Genomic DNA, 18,454 nt, shown 5'->3' with positions numbered 1-18,454 from the left:
ACCCGGATCCGCCATTTTGCTTGGCGGATCAGTTTTTTTTCCCATCGAGTTGCATTACCGGCGGATCTTGACGGATGGCTAGCCGATGGAACCGTTTTTTTGCGGATCCACCAAAATGTTGTCCTCCGCCGACATGACTGGACGGACAATGCAATGATTTTTCGGGCGGCCAGATCCGCATTTTACATTGCGCATGCCCGGAGGACTTCCCTCAGCCACAAATTTAACCCTAAACTCTATGGAGGGTATGTTGCACTATATGGGGGTATGCAGCAGGATATGGAGGGTATATAGCACTATATGGGAGTATACAGCAGGATACGGAGGGTATGTAGCACTATATGGGGGTATACAGCAGGATACGGAGGGTATGTAGCACTATATGGGGGTATACAGCAGGATACGGAGGGTATGTAGCACTATATGGGGTATACAGCAGGATACGGAGGGTATGTAGCACTATATGGGGGTATACAGCACTATATGGGGGTATACAGCAGGATACAGAGGGTAGGTAGCACTATATGGGGGTATACAGCAGGATATGGAGGGTATATAGCACTATATGGGAGTATACAGCAGGATACGGAGGGTATGTAGCACTATATGGGGGTATACAGCAGGATACGGAGGGTATGTAGCACTATATGGGGTATACAGCAGGATACGGAGGGTATGTAGCACTATATGGGGGTATACAGCACTATATGGGGGTATACAGCAGGATACAGAGGGTAGGTAGCACTATATGGGGGTATACAGCAGGATATGGAGGGTATATAATAATAATAAATTTTATTTTTATAGCGCCGACATATTCCGCAGCACTTTACATTTCGGAGGGGATTTGTACAGACAATAGACATTACAGCATAACAATAATCACATAGATCATAACAGATACCAAGAGGAGTGAGGGCCCTGCTCGCAAGCTTACAGTCTATGAGGAAAGAGGGAGATACGAAAGGTGGGTGGTAACAGTTGCCCTGATTGTATGGACCAGCCATAATGTTAAGTGTGTGACAGTACAGATATATATAGCACTATATAGGGGTATACAGCAGGATATGGAGAGTATATAGCACTATATGGGGGTATACAGCAGGATATGGAGGGTATATAGCACTATATGGGGGTATACAGCAGGATATGGAGGGTATATAGCGCTATATGGGGGTATACAGCAGGATATGGTGGTATATAGCGCTATATGGGGGTATACAGAAGGATATGGAGGTATATAGCGCTATATGGGGGTATACAGCAGGATATGGAGGGTATATAGCACTATATGGGGGTATGCAACAGGTTATGGAGGGTATATAGCACTATATGGGGGTATGCAGCAGGTTATGGAGGGTATATAGCACTATATGGGGGTATACAGCAGCATATGGAGGGTATATAGCACTATATGGGGGTATACAGCAGGATATGGAGGGTATATAGCACTATATGGGGGTATGCAACAGGTTATGGAGGGTATATAGCACTATATGGGGGTATACAGCAGCATATGGAGGGTATATAGCGCTATATGGGGGTATACAGCAGGATATGGAGGGTATATAGCACTATATGGGGGTATGCAACAGGTTATGGAGGGTATATAGCACTATATGGGGGTATGCAGCAGGTTATGGAGGGTATATAGCACTATATGGGGGTATACAGCAGCATATGGAGGGTATATAGCACTATATGGGGGTATACAGCAGGATATGGAGGGTATATAGCACTATATGGGGGTATACAGCAGCATATGGAGGGTATATAGCACTATATGGGGGTATATAGCTGGATATGGAGGGTATATAGCACTATATGGGGGTATACAGCAGCATATGGAACTGAGTGTGCGGCTCCCAGCGCCTCTGTATATATGGAGATAAATGCTATTATGAGGAGTCCGCTTCTTCTCAGTTCTGTTAATCACACTGCTATTATTATACACATAATGTAAATTTCTGGTTATCTAGAGAGGTAAACAGAAGAATTGCAGGTATTCAGGGTGGTCCTGACAAGCACAATGGATGTGGCCTGTGGGAATACAGAGGACAGAACTTGTTCTTCAAGCTTGGGGGATGCAGGGAGAAAAGTCCATGTACATGGCTACTTCAGGGAACAAGATGGAGACAACATGGTTTCCTTCACAATCCCGTTCATCCAGTGCTGTATACACAGATTGTGCTGTTGATGCCTCTATGCTTTCCACCCCCATATTGTACTGTTTACCCCCATATAGCGCTGTATAATCCTGATATGCTGTTCTGCCCCAGATAGCGTAGTATACCGCCACATAGCTCTGTATACTGACACATGATGTAGTTTACCCTCCATGTAGTGCTGTATAACCCCTAAAAATATAAACTATCACCCCATATATATGGTTCACTCACCACTACCAGATATTTAAAGGGGTATTCCCAGCTCCAAGATACTATCCAATATGGAGAAGGTAGAATAATAATAGCAAATACCTCAAATTAGAAATATAGTATAGTTTTTCGGATTTGTTGTCTCTTTCCTCAAGTGCAATCATTGCAGGACCTTAGGTATCCATGTTACATAGTTGCTAGTGTTGGTAATCATGGATACCTAAGGTTCTGCAATAAATGCACACGAAGAAAGAGAAATAGTAAATTAGAAGAACTATATTTCTAATTTGAGGTATTTGCTAATGTAGGATCTTGGAGATGGAACTACCCCTGTAATCACAGCTCCCAGCCTGACAAGAGCAGATCCACCGCCGCCATCCTGACACCACATGTTACAGAGAAGAAAGAGCAGAAGAAACCATCAGCCCATGTGCACAGCCAATCAGCACTCAGTAGGGCTATGGCTCCGCCCACAGGCAGCTCCAGATTACTCCCCCCCCTCAGTGTTAACCCATTAGTGCCTGCAATGTATCCAGCTGCAGCAGCACAGGCTGCAGTCATCCCAGCACAGGACTATCAGCAGCCCCTTCCCCCTCTCCCTCCCCAGGAGCTGTAGCTTCTCCTCAGAAGATGTGGGTGGCTCTTAAAAGAGCCTTTGGGTTGTCAGGATAGAGAAGAGAATACAATTAACCTCCGAAGCCGTAGAGAGTGCGGCCCTGGCGCTTGAGCGCGTACACCACGTCCATGGCGGTGACGGTCTTCCTCTTGGCGTGCTCGGTGTAGGTGACGGCGTCACGGATCACGTTCTCCAGGAAGACTTTCAGGACGCCGCGGGTCTCCTCATAGATGAGGCCGGAGATGCGCTTCACTCCTCCCCTGCGAGCGAGACGGCGGATGGCAGGCTTGGTGATGCCCTGGATGTTATCACGGAGAACCTTCCTGTGCCGCTTGGCGCCGCCCTTCCCCAGACCTTTCCCTCCTTTACCGCGACCAGACATCTTCCAGGTAGTCAGCAGAAATCTATGACTGAGGAGTGCACAGTCCGCCTTTATATAGTCTGTGAGCGGACCAGAAAGAGAACTGCAGCGATGACGCGTTTCCAGGGCAGGGATGGAAAGTAATTTGCATTATCAGCCCCGCCCCTTCCTCTGCTGATTGGCCAATCACAGAAATGTTAGTGATTTTGAATTTCCCGCTCATTGTTTTGTTCTTTTCCTGCTTCTACAGGGATGACACTAAAAATAGTCAGAAACCTGATTCCTCTCCCCGGTGACATCCTGCTCGGAGTAATTACAATGCGAGAGCCGGACCTGCTATATTCTCTCCATCCATAGAGTAGTGTATAACCGCCATATACTGCTGTATACCTGTAATATACCACTATATTTCTCCATGTAGTGCTATAAACCCCCATATTGTGCTTTATACCCTCCATATTGTGCTCTGCTCATTTATCTCAGTGACAGGTTCTGCTGCGATAAACAAGTGATCGGCTTCTCAATGACAATGTGAGATTCAGACCTAGAAATAGATCTTTGGGATCTTATTGGCCAGGAGCCTCCACCAATCAGCAGAGCAAAGGGTGTGTAATATCAGAGGAACGTCAGTGAGAAAGTGCAGAGAGCTCTGATCAGAATGAGGACAAACTGCTGGAAACATCGCTGACTACAAAGAGCCAACAGCCCATCTCCACCTACTATCAGCAGAACAATGGACACCAGGCCCCAGCGCTCTGGGAGAGAACCGGATTCAATGAGAGAGGAGCAACCGATCATTTATGGCTGCCTGCACCTGCTCCTCCACTGTCAGACTATTCCTGATGTTCCCCATCATTCTACATCTCACTACAACCCTCATCTCCATCTCCATTTTACTATCCTTTAATCCCCAACGCCTTTTAACAGCGGTATTTAACTATGCTAAAACCACAGCGCCGCTAATTCACAGCACTGTGGAGAAAGTGAATAGCGCCCCCCAGTGTCGGATATGGAGATATACAGCGTCACATGGGAGGGTGACACTATATGGCGATATGCAGCGCCACATGGGAGGGTGACACTATGGTGATATGCAGCGCCACATGGGGGGTGACACTATATGGCGATATACAGCACCACATGGGAGGGTGACACTATATGGCGATATACAGCACCACACGGGGGTGACACTATATGGCGATATACAGCACCACACGGGGGTGACACTATATGGCGATATACAGCACCACATAGGGGGGTGACACTATATGGCGATATACAGCACCACATGGGGGGGTGACACTATATGGCGATATACAGCATCACATGGGGGGGTGACACTATATGGCGATATACAGCACCACATGGGGGGGTGACACTATATGGCGATATACAGCACCACATGGGGGGGTGACACTATATGGCGATATACAGCACCACACGGGGGGTGACACTATATGGCGATATACAGCACCACATAGGGGGGTGACACTATATGGCGATATACAGCACCACATGGGGGGGTGACACTATATGGCGACATACAGCACCACATGGGGGGTGACACTATATGGAGATATACAGCACCACATGTGGGTGGCACTATATGCCGATATACAGCACCACATGGGGGGTGACACTATATGGCGACATACAGCACCATATGGGGGTGACACTATATGGCGATATACAGCACCACATGGGGGGGTGACACTATATGGCGATATACAGCATCACATGGGGGGGTGACACTATATGGCGATATACAGCACCACATGGGGGGGTGACACTATATGGCGATATACAGCACCACATGGGGGGGTGACACTATATGGCGATATACAGCACCACACGGGGGGTGACACTATATGGCGATATACAGCACCACATAGGGGGGTGACACTATATGGCGATATACAGCACCACATGGGGGGGTGACACTATATGGCGACATACAGCACCACATGGGGGGTGACACTATATGGAGATATACAGCACCACATGTGGGTGGCACTATATGCCGATATACAGCACCACATGGGGAGTGACACTATATGGCGATATACAGCACCACATGGGGGGTGACACTATATGGCGACATACAGCACCACATGGGGGTGACACTATATGGCGATATACAGCACCACATGGGGGGTGACACTATATGGCGATATACAGCACCACATGGGGGTGGCACTATATGGCGATATACAGCACCACATGGGGGGGTGACACTATATGGCGATATACAGCACCACATGGGAGGGTGACACTATATGGCGATATACAGCACCACATGGGGGGGTGACACTATATGGCGATATACAGCACCACATGGTGGGTGACACTATATGGCGATATACAGCACCACATGGGGGGTGACACTATATGGCGACATACAGCACCACATGGGGGGGTGACACTATATGACGACATACAGAACCACATGGGGGGTGACACTATATGGCGACATACAGAACCACATGGGTGACACTATATGGCGATATACAGCACCACATGGGGGGTGACACTATATGGCGATATACAGCACCACATGGGGGGTGACACTATGGCGATATACAGCAGCACATGGGGGGTGACACTATATGGCGATATACAGCAGCACATGGGGGGTGACACTATATGGCGATATACAGCACCACATGGGGGGTGACATGAGGATAAGACCATGAACGGGGAAGGAGCGTCCACTCACCCACGTTGCAGCAAGGATCCTTTAGAAGTCCATGGCCGCTCCAATGTGACCGAGACCTAAGTGCCCATGAGTGAGGCGCCAGAGAGGTGAGATGCGCCGGTCTCAGTCACACTGGAGCTGACAGGCACTTTTAGTTTATTTTTCTATAATAAATGTGGATGTTATCGTACACACCTGCAGCCTCGCTGGATTTTCGTTCCTCTGTAAGTGGACAAAACCGCAGTATTTTAGTATCAGCATCAGTCTATAGCACTACAAGGAGGATTTCTGCTCTATACGGATGTATACGGCACAATTTGGAGGGTATGAAGCGCTGCGCTGGATGTATACAGAACTATATGTTGTGTATAGAACTATACAGAGGGTATATAGCACAATACTGAGGATCACAGCACTATATGGGGGTACATGACATAGCAGTGGGATTCTGGGGTTATATGATATTTTAGCTTAATCATCAAAGGTTGTGTTTCCTGTGACCCCAGATGTGAACACTGCCCCCCATACTCTGCACACAATGGATATATACATAGCGCTGCAGCTCTAGTTGCCCTGAAGAAGGCTCCGGCTCCTGAAGGATGGGATGTAGAGAAGCGTAACAGCCGCCTGAACCATCAAGCCTCCGGTCACCAAGGGCACTGGGCTCCAGCTGACGGGCAGCAGCGCCTCCAGATCCTTCAAGCTGACAATGGATGCGGACAACCCTGAGAAACCAGCAGGCAAGAAAGTGGGCGAATCTCTAATCTCAGGAAGAGCCCGAAAAAATCCAAGAAAGTCACTGAGAAGCCAAATAACCCCCGAAGCTGAAGATGACGAAGAGTCCGACTAAGAAGATAGCTAAAGACAAGAAGTCCCTGCCGAGAAATAAGATTTAGCTGCCCCATCCTCCCACAAAGCATTCACTGCCACCACCTTGTCCCGGCAGAGCTGTGTGACCAGTGTAGACATGATGTGACCCTCTCCTGCATTATGGCAGCCTGTGACCAGTGTGAACTGCGGATACCCAGCAGCACTTCATGGAGGAGGGAACAACGAGATTACTGGGAGTTGTGCTGAGCTTCTTCTGCTTAATGATTGGTTGCACACAGCCAATGAAGTGTAAGGGGCGTGATTCACATAAACCAATGAGAACAATCCCATGAGTATAAAGACCCTGCTCTTGTTGCTCCTCTCATCACATCTGTGTACATCTCTACAGAGTTATGGCCAGAACTAAGCAGACCGCCCGTAAATCCACCGGAGGGAAAGCTCCCCGCAAGCAGCTGGCCACAAAGGCTGCCAGGAAGAGCGCGCCTGCCACTGGCGGAGTGAAGAAGCCGCACCGCTACCGCCCAGGAACAGTCGCTCTTCGGGAGATCCGCCGCTACCAGAAGTCCACCGAGCTGCTAATCCGTAAGCTTCCCTTCCAGCGCCTGGTGAGGGAGATCGCCCAGGACTTCAAGACGGATCTGCGCTTCCAGAGCTCGGCGGTGATGGCCCTGCAGGAGGCCAGTGAGGCTTATCTGGTGGGACTGTTCGAGGACACCAACCTGTGTGCCATCCACGCCAAGAGGGTCACTATCATGCCCAAAGACATCCAGCTGGCTCGCAGGATCCGTGGGGAGAGGGCTTAGATCCGCCCCGGGCACTGAAGACAACACAAAGGCTCTTCCCAGAGCCACCAAATTCCCCCACTAAGGAGCCAATGCCTAAACTATCCGGATCCTGCACCGGATCCTTGCGGTAATATGTGCCGATGGGTTATCTCAAGTTAAGTGAGTTTCCCTTATGGAAATAAATCACAACTTAGTTTATAAGTAATGAGCAAATGTGCTCGGATAAGGCGTTACGGGAGCATGATCATGTGCTAACGGTGTCTTCAGTGTGCTTGAAACATATGTTCCAGTCTATGGGTCTACTTGTCTCACACCTGTTATACAGCTGGAACACATGTAGGGACTGCCTAACAGGCGTGAGACATGTAGCCGCTAGGACTCTAACCTATTTTTCGAGCACGTTCGCGCATCACTATAACAGACATGCGCATCCATCAGTCTCAGGAGCAAAAAGGGTTAATGCAACATCAGTACTAAAAGTGGGTCTGGGCATTGAGCGCTAACAGCTCAGCCTTTCATCAGCAGAACAGGCAGCGCTAGGACCCATATAATCAGTAGTGTATCGGGGTAAACCGCATTACATTGCTGTGTAGAGTTCTATATGTAGGTAGACGACTAAATATTAATTTTTTACTTATTTATATAGCGCCGTTAATTCCACAGCGCTTTACAGACATTGTCATCGCTGTCCCCGATGGGGCTCACAATCTAAAAATATCACTATGGCTTTGGAATGTTTTGAGGAGACCCACTGTTCAAATCCCACCAAGGACAACATCTGCAAGGAGTTTGTATGTTCTCCCCCAGGTTCTCTGGTTTCCCTAATTCTCCAATTTCCTAAACTGGAATGGGGCTCACAGTCGTCCTTCAATAGACCTATTAGGCCCACTGATGCGTGCTAGAAATTTATAGAGGATCTTCTCAAAAAAATTTCAATCTTTCATCACCTAACTCCAGTCTTACTTCCTTCCTTTTCCATCTGCATTTCCCTACAAGTCTAGGCCACTCAATGACAGGGGTGTGGACTCAGTCTGGTTTAACTTCGCGGACAAAGTTCTCTCTCCATTGTCTTTCATTATTCCACTACATTAAGATTAGGCACTTTGCCTTATAATTATTCCACAGTCTACAGGCGTCTACTCCTTTCGAGAGACCATGGAACAATACTTCAACAACAAAAGGTTTAGTATTTACAATGTGTTAGACTCCAGACACAGATTCTGTAACTCAGGGGTGAGGAATCTTTTTTTCTGCCGGGGGGGCCGTACAAACTCCGCCCACAAATTACATCCTGACTCTGGCACTGGTGTCAGGACGTAATCTTTCATTGCATGCCCTTCATTGTTCAGGAGTGAATACTGCGTGTGTATGCTCACAGAGCAAGAAGAAATTAAGGAGCTGGTTGCAGTCAAAATACAGCTCCCTGCCAAAGCACTACAGTCCCTAAGAATCTGCCCGGGGGCCGGATAAAAGGTTATCAGGGGCCGTAAATGGCCCTGGGGCCTGAGGTTCCCCACCCCTGCTGTAACTAGACACTTATATGCTCAGATGGGAGGAACATGTAAGATGGAGTGGAGAAATGTTTGGACCCAAGTAGCTAAGACTGCATCTTTTAATTCATACAAAGAAAATCGGTCCAAAATCCTTCATCTTTGCTTCATCTATTCCTCCACTTTGCTTGCAGGCACCCCCTACCTAAAGCTTCTACTTTTCGGTACTGCCCTTTGATTAAACCATTTTGGGTGAAAGTCCAACTCCCCACTAAGCACGTTTTTGGAGAGGTCCCTCTAGATCTTTAGCTATTCCTATTAAATTTTTCCGAGTCCATATCTAAGAGATCCATTAGATTGCTTTTACATATGCTGACAGCAGCCGGCTGTTTATTGCTCACCACTGGAAGCAAACCTCTCCCCCTTCCCACTAGATCTATAGTCTCGCATCAAGGATATCAGGAATCTTGCGTACTAGGGAGCACCTAATGACAATACTGTAGAGATTTAACCTAATTTGGTTTCCTTGGGACGGCTTTTGGGTCATGGTAAATATATGACCTCTATGAGATGGATATAACTAGATCACAACATTCTATATCATACCCCCTTTTTTATTTTGTATCGGTCTGTTAGTTTGTGAGCTTTTACACTTTATTATATACATGAAAATGTTTAACCAAAAGTTTAAATTATAGAATATTGGTTGACAATCTATAAATGAGTGGAAAATTTAAAATGGCTAAATTTACTCTTTTCCTACAAAAATCTTAAAATAAAGTTTCAATAAATTTTTTTTTTTTTTCAAAAAACAGATCACACCAGAGATCAGCGGCGTCAGCTCCTGTGGGGACGGTGTGGGTGGCTCTTAGAAGAGCCTTTGGGTTGTGTGGATGATACGGGGTCGGTGACAGCGCTCACTTGCTCTTGCTGGACTTGCTGCTCTCGGTCTTCTTGGGCAGCAGCACGGCCTGGATGTTGGGCAGGACGCCCCCCTGGGCGATGGTGACCCCACCCAGCAGCCTGTTCAGCTCCTCGTCATTGCGCACAGCCAGCTGCAGGTGTCGGGGGATGATGCGGGTCTTCTTGTTGTCTCGGGCGGCATTACCGGCTAATTCCAGGATCTCAGCAGTCAGATACTCCAGCACAGCGGCCAGATAGACCGGAGCCCCGGCGCCCACCCGCTCAGCATAGTTACCCTTGCGGAGAAGTCTGTGCACACGACCAACCGGGAACTGCAGTCCTGCCCGGGATGAGCGGGTCTTGGCTTTAGCACGGACCTTCCCTCCTTGTTTGCCACGTCCAGACATCACTGCGCTCACAGTTATCAGCAGATAGAGAATGCTCTTGTATGGGGAGTGCGCAGTCTCCTGCACCTTTTATAACCTGCTGCTGCCCCGCCTCCTCTCCTGCCATTGGCTGGATCTGAAGTCACCAATGGAAACAAGACTTGTGGAAACACCAATGAGCTGCAGTGGGCAGAGATCATTACCTGTACATTGGTCACATGACTTTCTCACCCAATAGCACAGCGATCTGACAGCATTGCTCATTTGCATGGCCGGTCTATAAATACGGCCGCTCTGGGAGGAGCAGGATCATTATTCTCTCTCCAGTGAAGAGAACATTCTGCTCTCATCATGCCTGATCCTGCCAAGTCTGCACCAGCGGCCAAGAAGGGCTCCAAGAAAGCTGTGACCAAGACTCAGAAGAAGGATGGAAAGAAGCGGAGGAAGAGCAGGAAGGAGAGCTACGCCATCTATGTGTACAAGGTGCTGAAGCAGGTCCACCCCGACACCGGCATCTCCTCCAAGGCCATGGGCATCATGAACTCCTTCGTCAATGACATCTTTGAGCGCATCGCAGGGGAAGCCTCCCGCCTGGCTCACTACAACAAGCGCTCCACCATCACCTCCCGGGAGATCCAGACCGCTGTGCGCCTGCTGCTGCCCGGAGAGCTGGCCAAGCACGCCGTGTCCGAGGGCACCAAGGCCGTCACCAAGTACACCAGCGCCAAGTGATCTGCTCTGTGCACTGCACCCACAACCCAAAGGCTCTTCTAAGAGCCACCCACCCCGTCTACAGCAGAGCTGTGGCTGCGTGTCTGTATCTCGCTCCTCTCCCTGGGGAATGTCTGCACTTACTGACACCTCGTGTGTTAGCTGGAGGAAGAGATCAGATTAATGTATCTGGCATTAGAGGTTGGGGATTAAAGGATAGTAAAATGGAGAGGGAGATGAGGGTTGTAGTGAGATGTAGAATGATGGGGAACATCAGGAATAGTCTGACAGTGGAGGAGCAGGTGCAGGCAGCCATAGATGATCGGTTGCTCCTCTCTCATTGAATCCGGTTCTCTCCCAGAGCGCTGGGGCCTGGTGTCCATTGTTCTGCTGATAGTAGGTGGAGATGGGCTGTTGGCTCTTTGTAGTCAGCGATGTTTCCAGCAGTTTGTCCTCATTCTGATCAGAGCTCTCTGCACTTTCTCACTGACGTTCCTCTGATATTACACACCCTTTGCTCCGCAGATTGGTGGAGGCTCCTGGCCAATAAGATCCCAAAGATTGATCTATTTCTAGGTCTGAATCTCACATTGTCATTGAGAAGCCGATCACTTGTTTATCGCAGCAGAACCTGTCACTGAGATAAATGAGCAGAGCACAATATGGAGGGTATAAAGCACAATATGGGGGTTTATAGCACTACATGGAGAAATATAGTGGTATATTACAGGTATACAGCAGTATATGGCGGTTATACGTTACTCTATGGATGGAGAGAATATAGTAGGTCCGGCTCTCACATTGTAATTACTCCGAGCAGGATGTCACCGGGGAGAGGAATCAGGTTTCTGACTATTGTTAGTGTCATCCCTGTAGAAGCGGAAAAGAACAAAAGAATGAGCGGGAAATTCAAAATCACTAACATTTCTGTGATTGGCCAATCAGCAGAGGAAGGGGCGGGGCTGATAATGCAAATTACTTTCCATCCCTGCCCTGGAAACGCGTCATCGCTGCAGTTCTCTTTCTGGTCCGCTCACAGACTATATAAAGGCGGACTGTGCACTCCTCAGTCATAGATTTCTGCTGACTACCTGGAAGATGTCTGGTCGCGGTAAAGGAGGGAAAGGTCTGGGGAAGGGCGGCGCCAAGCGGCACAGGAAGGTTCTCCGTGATAACATCCAGGGCATCACCAAGCCTGCCATCCGCCGTCTCGCTCGCAGGGGAGGAGTGAAGCGCATCTCCGGCCTCATCTATGAGGAGACCCGCGGCGTCCTGAAAGTCTTCCTGGAGAACGTGATCCGTGATGCCGTCACCTACACTGAGCATGCCAAGAGGAAGACCGTCACCGCCATGGACGTGGTGTACGCGCTCAAGCGCCAGGGCCGCACTCTCTACGGCTTCGGAGGTTAATTGTATTCTCTTCTCTATCCTGACAACCCAAAGGCTCTTTTAAGAGCCACCCACATCTTCTGAGGAGAAGCTACAGCTCCTGGGGAGGGAGAGGGGGAAGGGGCTGCTGATAGTCCTGTGCTGGGATGATTGCAGCCTGTGCTGCTGCAGCTGGATACATTGCAGGCACTAATGGGTTAACACTGAGGGTGTGGGGGGAGTAATCTGGAGCTGCCTGTGGGCGGAGCCATAGCCCTACCGAGTGCTGATTGGCTGTGCACATGGGCTGATGGTTTCTTCTGCTCTTTGTTCTCTGTAACATGTGGTGTCAGGATGGCGGCGGTGGATCTGCTCTTGTCAGGCTGGGAGCTGTGATTACAGGGGTAGTTCCATCTCCAAGATCCTATATTAGCAAATACCTCCAATTAGAAATATAGTATAGTTCTTCTGATTTACTATTTCTCTTTCCTCGTGTGCAGTTATTGCAGAACCTTAGGTATCCATGATTACCAACACTAGCAACTATGCTATTATTCTACCTTCTCCATATTGGATAGTATCTTGGAGCTGGGAATACCCCTTTAAATATCTGGTAGTGGTGAGTGAACCATATATATGGGGTGATAGTTTATATTTTTAGGGGTTATACAGCACTACATGGAGGGTAAACTACATCATGTGTCGGTATACAGAGCTATGTGGCGGTATACTACGCTATCTGGGGCAGAACAGCATATCAGGATTATACAGCGCTATATGGGGGTAAACAGTACAATATGGGGGTGGAAAGCATAGAGGCATCAACAGCACAATCTGTGTACACAGCACTGGATGAACGGGATTGTGAAGGAAACCATGTTGTCTCCATCTTGTTCCCTGAAGTAGCCATGTACATGGACTTTTCTCCCTGCATCCCCCAAGCTTGAAGAACAAGTTCTGTCCTCTGTATTCCCACAGGCCACATCCATTGTGCTTGTCAGGACCACCCTGAATACCTGCAATTCTTCTGTTTACCTCTCTAGATAACCAGAAATTTACATTATGTGTATAATAATAGCAGTGTGATTAACAGAACTGAGAAGAAGCGGACTCCTCATAATAGCATTTATCTCCATATATACAGAGGCGCTGAGAGCCGCACACTCAGTTCCATATCCTGCTGTATACCCCCATATAGCGCTATATACCTCCATATCCTGCTGTATACCCCCATATAGCGCTATATACCTCCATATCCTACTGTATACCCCCCTATAGTGTTATATACTCTCCATATCTTGCTGTATACCCCAATATAGTGCTGTATATCCCCATATAGTGCTACATACCCTCCATATCCTGATGTATACCCCCCATATCATGCTTGATATGGAAAAAATTCCAGCATCCAGATCAGTAATTAGATTAAAAAAAAATTTTTTTATTCCTTTATTCCAAAATTTAAAAAAATCATAAGATTCTCCATCATGATAAGAGACGCATCAGGACGTGTAGTTGGACGCGTTTCGGACAAAAAAACAGTCCTTATTCTAAGACAACACATAATACATCTGAACACATGCTTTTAAAGGGAAACATAGGAAGTCAAGGAACAATCAAGACTAAACATAGCCAGCTGATTAATGGGAGGTAGTAAGTCACAATCACACTTACAAAACACTCAAAATCTCACTCCTAATGTTCATACCCGTTGGAACCCTGCTTTGTAACAGTAACATCCATTTTGCCTCTCGGCGTAATAATAAATCATTTAAATTTCCACCTACCCTTTTTGTCTGCACCTTCTCTATGGCATTAACCCTAAAGTTGCTAAGATCTCCTTTATGTATATGCAAAAAATGTTGAGAAGCAGCAGACAAACTGCGTGTGGTAGTGTGACCTACGTCATAAACGTGCTCGGAAATACGACGTCTCAAGGTACGTGAAGTATTTCCCACATACTGAATATTACAATCCACGCATGTTATGACATAGATCACACCAGTAGAACCACAGTTCAAAAAAGATTTTATTTTAAATTCCTTTCCATTAACAGAAGATACTATTTTTTCTGTGTTCCACATAAACCTACATAGCCCACAGTTTTTCTGAGCACACTTAAAAGATCCACAAGTGAGTAACCAATTAGTTATACTTGCTGAACTGTCTGAAAAAAATTTATTAGCATTTCTATTGACACTAGTATGATCACTTGGAGATACCTTCTTAGCAATAGTTTTATTCCTCCTTGAAACAAATCTGATCCCATCCTTCAGTATATTCTTTAATGTATCATCAACATACAAAATAGGGAGGAATTTTTTAATAATATGAACAATCCTGTAGTAGTCAGTACTAGAGTTGAGCGAAACGGGTCGAAAAAATTCAAAAGTCGCCGACTTTTGGCAAAGTCGGGTTTCATGAAACGGAACCCGACCCTAGGATGAGGTCGGCCACGAGGTCGGCGACTTACGCGCCAAAGTCGCGTTTCAAAAGTTTGTTTTGCGCTCTTTCAGCCAATCAGGATCCACGGACACTGTGGGCAACGTGATGACATAGGCACGGGTCACCACCATCTTTCAGAAGGGCATGCAAGTGATTGGCTTGCTTTGGTGGGCGTCACAGGGGGTATAAAAGGGCGTGCACGCCGACCGCCATCTTACTTCTGCCGATCTTAGCATAGGGAGAGGTTGCTGCTGATTCTGTAGGGAGAGCATTAGGCAGGGAAGAAGACAAAAAAACTGCTTCTGCTGCTAGCGATTTGGCCTGCACAACACACCAGTCACTGTGTGTGCAGTGCAAGGGGAGGCTATATAGTGGTGTATCAGTGGTGTTGGTTGTTGGGCTGCCTTCTAAGGCTTCCTGACAGGCTGGCATTGCTGTTTACCCACTGCTCCGCAAACTGCTTTTTTAAAAGCAATCCAATCTCCCTTATCCTCTAGTCACTTTGGTCACAGCTGCGCCATCGAGCCTGTCACATAGCGCTCAGATATTCATTGGGCCTCAAACTGCTTAAGCAATCCCAATTTTTTTTTTTGTCCTGCTGAGAAGAAAAAAAAACTGCTTCTGCTGCTGATAGCAATTTGGCCTGCACAACACACCAGTCACTGTGTGTGCAGTGCAAGGGGAGGCTATATAGTGGTGTATCAGTGGTGTTGGTTGTTGGGCTGCCTTTTAAGGCTTCCTGACAGGCTGGCATTGCTGTTTACCCACTGCTCCGCAAACTGCTTTTTTAAAAGCAATCCAATCTCCCTTATCCTCTAGTCACTTTGGTCACAGCTGTGCCATCGAGCCTGTCACATAGCGCTCAGATATTCATTGGGCCTCACACAATCCAAAAGTGTCCAGTGTCCAAAAGTGTGTGCAGATATTCAAAATCTCCCTTATCCTCTAGTCACTTTTGTCACAGCAGTGCCATCGAGCCTGTCACATAGCGCTCAGATATCAGTGGGCCTCACACAATCCAAAAGTGTCCAGTGTCCAAAAGTGTGTGCAGATATTCAAAATCTCCCTTATCCTCTAGTCACTTAGGTCACAGCAGTGCCATCGAGCCTGTCACATAGCGCTGAGATAACAGTGGGCCTCACACAATCCAAAAGTGTCCACTGTCCAAAAGTGTGCAGATATTCAAAATCTCCCTTATCCTCTAGTCACTTTTGTCACAGCAGTGCCATCGAGCCTGTGACATAGCGCTGAGATATCAGTGGGCCTCACACAATCCAAAAGTGTCCAGTGTCCAAAAGTGTGTGCAGATATTCAAAATCTCCCTTATCCTCTAGTCACTTTTGTCACAGCAGTGCCATCGAGCCTGTCACATAGCGCTGAGATATCAGTGGGCCTCACACAATCCAAAAGTGTCCAGTGTCCAAAAGTGTGTGCAGATATTCAAAATCTCCCCTGTCCTATAGACACCTTGTACCTTGTTTTACATTACTATATAGTTTGTTGGATTTTGTCTACATTTCTACCAAAAATGAGGAAGGCTGGTGGAAGAGGCCGTGGAATTGGGCGGGGGTTGGCAGCTGGTAATGATGGTGTTGGTGGTGGATCTGATGGTAGTGGCAAGAGCAAAATAGGACCGAATGCAGGAGGTGCTGACCCTGCGTCATCGTCTGGCTACATAAGGCCTCGAACGCTTAGTTTTCTAGGAGTTGGCAAACCGCTTTTAAAGCCAGAGCATCAGGAAAAAGTTTTGTCTTACATTGCTGACTCAGCCTCCAGCTCTATCGCTTCCTCTTCTTCAGTTGTAAAAAGTAAAATCACTGAGTCGTCATTGGAGGCTCATGTTCATGAACCACACCTTTCCTTGTGTCCTTCACCCCAACCAAGATTGAAGGATGATGCAGACCATACTACTGATTACTCCATGGAGCTGTTTTCACATACCATGCCTGGATTATCAAGTGAAATGGTGAATTACCCAGGCCAAGATGAATCTGACATGGAGTGCACTGATGCACAGCCGCTGATGGATGATTCTGCTGGTACATTCACTCAGAGCACTACATTGTCCTCGCAGTGTACAGAGACAGATTCTGACCCTGATGAGACTCAGGTGCCCCTTCCCGCACACTATACCACCATACACGGTGACACAGAGAAAGGTGCACATGACATAGAAGAGGAGGTGATGGATGACCCAGTTGTTGACCCAGATTGGCATCCATTGGGGGAAGAGGGTGCTGCTTCCAATAGCTCAGATGAGGAGCATCCACAGCAGACATCGACATCGCAACAGCTGTTATCTGGCAGGCCCGGAGCACTCCAAAGACAGGTTCCAAACATCAAAAGAGTTGCTGGACAGCTTGTCCAGAGGGTCAAAAGATCACAGCGTGCTAGGCCGCAAAATGTCTGCCAAAGTAGGAAGAGTGCAGTGTGGCACTTTTTTGAACAAAATCCTCATGATCAGGCCAAGGTTATCTGTAAGAAGTGCGCAAAGACCTTTAGCCGAGGGAAAAATCTGAAAAATTTGAATACCAGTTGCATGCTTAGACATTTAACCAGCATGCACTTGCAAGCGTGGACACAACACCAAACCTCAAGTGCCACATGTGCAACTGATCACAACGAAGGTAGTCAGCAACGCTACATTGTTTCCCCCACTGTAAGCCCACCGGTTAGCACAGCAGCAAATGTTGAGGTGTCGTTGCAAGACCACAGCAGTCAGGGAATCCCACTGTTATATCAACGAAAGACTGATTCTAGGCCATCAGAAAGAACACCAACTCCATCACCATCATCAACCCTCTCTCAGTCCGCCCTGTCCACCGCTACTTCCACCATATGCAGCTCTCAAGTCCAGCTCACCCTCCCAGACACTATGAGTAGGTCAAGAAAGTACTCAGTCTCTCATCCGCGTACACTGGGTTTGAACGCCCACATTGCCAAACTAATCTCGTTTGAGATGATGCCCTTTCGGTTGGTGGAAAGCACAGCTTTCCGCGAACTCATGGCCTATGCAGTACCACGCTATGACCTACCCAGTCGCCACTTCTTCTCTCGCAAAGCCATCCCAGCCCTCCACCATCATGTGAAAGACCGCATTGTCCATGCACTCAAGCAGTCAGTGAGCGGAAAGGTGCACCTCACAACTGATGCATGGTCCAGTCGGCATGGCCAGGGCCGTTACGTGTCCATCACTGCGCACTGGGTTAATGTGGTGGATGCAGGGTCCACAGGGGACAGCGGTGGTGGGACAGTGCTGCCTAGCCCACGGTATAGGAAACAGTTGGCTGTAGGCGTTCTACCCTCCTCCTCCTCCAGAAGCGAAAGCTCGTCCACAGAGCGCAGTCGTACGAGCACTCCATCTGCAGCTGCCACTGTTGCACACGATGTGTCCCCCTATCGAGCAGCTAGTGGAAAGCGTCAGCAGGCTGTGTTGCAGATGATGTGTTTGGGCGACAGACACACCGCCGAGGTGCTGGCCGAGT

At 47.9% G+C, this 18,454-nt stretch overlaps 4 protein-coding genes and 1 pseudogene across 4 annotated transcripts; 3 read left to right on the top strand and 2 right to left on the bottom strand.

Annotated features, from left to right (window-relative positions):
- Positions 1 to 3,013: 3,013 nt before the first annotated feature.
- LOC141083239 (histone H4) lies at positions 3,014 to 3,476 on the bottom strand. The gene has a single exon (XM_073567408.1). It carries the CDS (start codon positions 3,374 to 3,376, stop codon positions 3,065 to 3,067), a length of 312 nt encoding a protein of 103 aa, XP_073423509.1. The 5' UTR covers positions 3,377 to 3,476; the 3' UTR covers positions 3,014 to 3,064.
- A 3,733-nt stretch (positions 3,477 to 7,209) lies between these two features.
- Positions 7,210 to 7,734, top strand: LOC141083236 (histone H3-like; annotated as a pseudogene).
- Positions 7,735 to 10,016: 2,282 nt separating this feature from the next.
- On the bottom strand, positions 10,017 to 10,592 carry LOC141083237 (histone H2A type 1). Its single transcript, XM_073567406.1, has one exon. The coding sequence runs from the start codon at positions 10,464 to 10,466 to the stop codon at positions 10,074 to 10,076; it is 393 nt and encodes a 130-aa protein (XP_073423507.1). The 5' UTR covers positions 10,467 to 10,592; the 3' UTR covers positions 10,017 to 10,073.
- A 156-nt stretch (positions 10,593 to 10,748) lies between these two features.
- On the top strand, positions 10,749 to 11,227 carry LOC141083238 (histone H2B 1.1-like). Its single transcript, XM_073567407.1, has one exon. The coding sequence runs from the start codon at positions 10,797 to 10,799 to the stop codon at positions 11,175 to 11,177; it is 381 nt and encodes a 126-aa protein (XP_073423508.1). The 5' UTR covers positions 10,749 to 10,796; the 3' UTR covers positions 11,178 to 11,227.
- Positions 11,228 to 12,245: 1,018 nt separating this feature from the next.
- LOC141083240 (histone H4) lies at positions 12,246 to 12,617 on the top strand. Its single transcript, XM_073567409.1, has one exon. The coding sequence runs from the start codon at positions 12,255 to 12,257 to the stop codon at positions 12,564 to 12,566; it is 312 nt and encodes a 103-aa protein (XP_073423510.1). The 5' UTR covers positions 12,246 to 12,254; the 3' UTR covers positions 12,567 to 12,617.
- The last annotated feature ends 5,837 nt before the right edge of the window (positions 12,618 to 18,454 follow it).

This window comes from Dendrobates tinctorius, unplaced genomic scaffold, assembly GCF_039654945.1.
Source record: "Dendrobates tinctorius isolate UK_male_01 unplaced genomic scaffold, ASM3965494v1 ptg000020l, whole genome shotgun sequence".
Taxonomy (NCBI): Eukaryota; Metazoa; Chordata; class Amphibia; order Anura; family Dendrobatidae; genus Dendrobates; species Dendrobates tinctorius.
This window is presented reverse-complemented; position numbering and strand designations above follow the sequence as displayed.

Coding starts and splice junctions, on each gene's coding strand:
- LOC141083239 (XM_073567408.1), bottom strand. CDS start 3,376: ATGTCTGGTCGCGGTAAAGGAGGGAAAGGTCTGGGGAAGGGCGGCGCC.
- LOC141083237 (XM_073567406.1), bottom strand. CDS start 10,466: ATGTCTGGACGTGGCAAACAAGGAGGGAAGGTCCGTGCTAAAGCCAAG.
- LOC141083238 (XM_073567407.1), top strand. CDS start 10,797: ATGCCTGATCCTGCCAAGTCTGCACCAGCGGCCAAGAAGGGCTCCAAG.
- LOC141083240 (XM_073567409.1), top strand. CDS start 12,255: ATGTCTGGTCGCGGTAAAGGAGGGAAAGGTCTGGGGAAGGGCGGCGCC.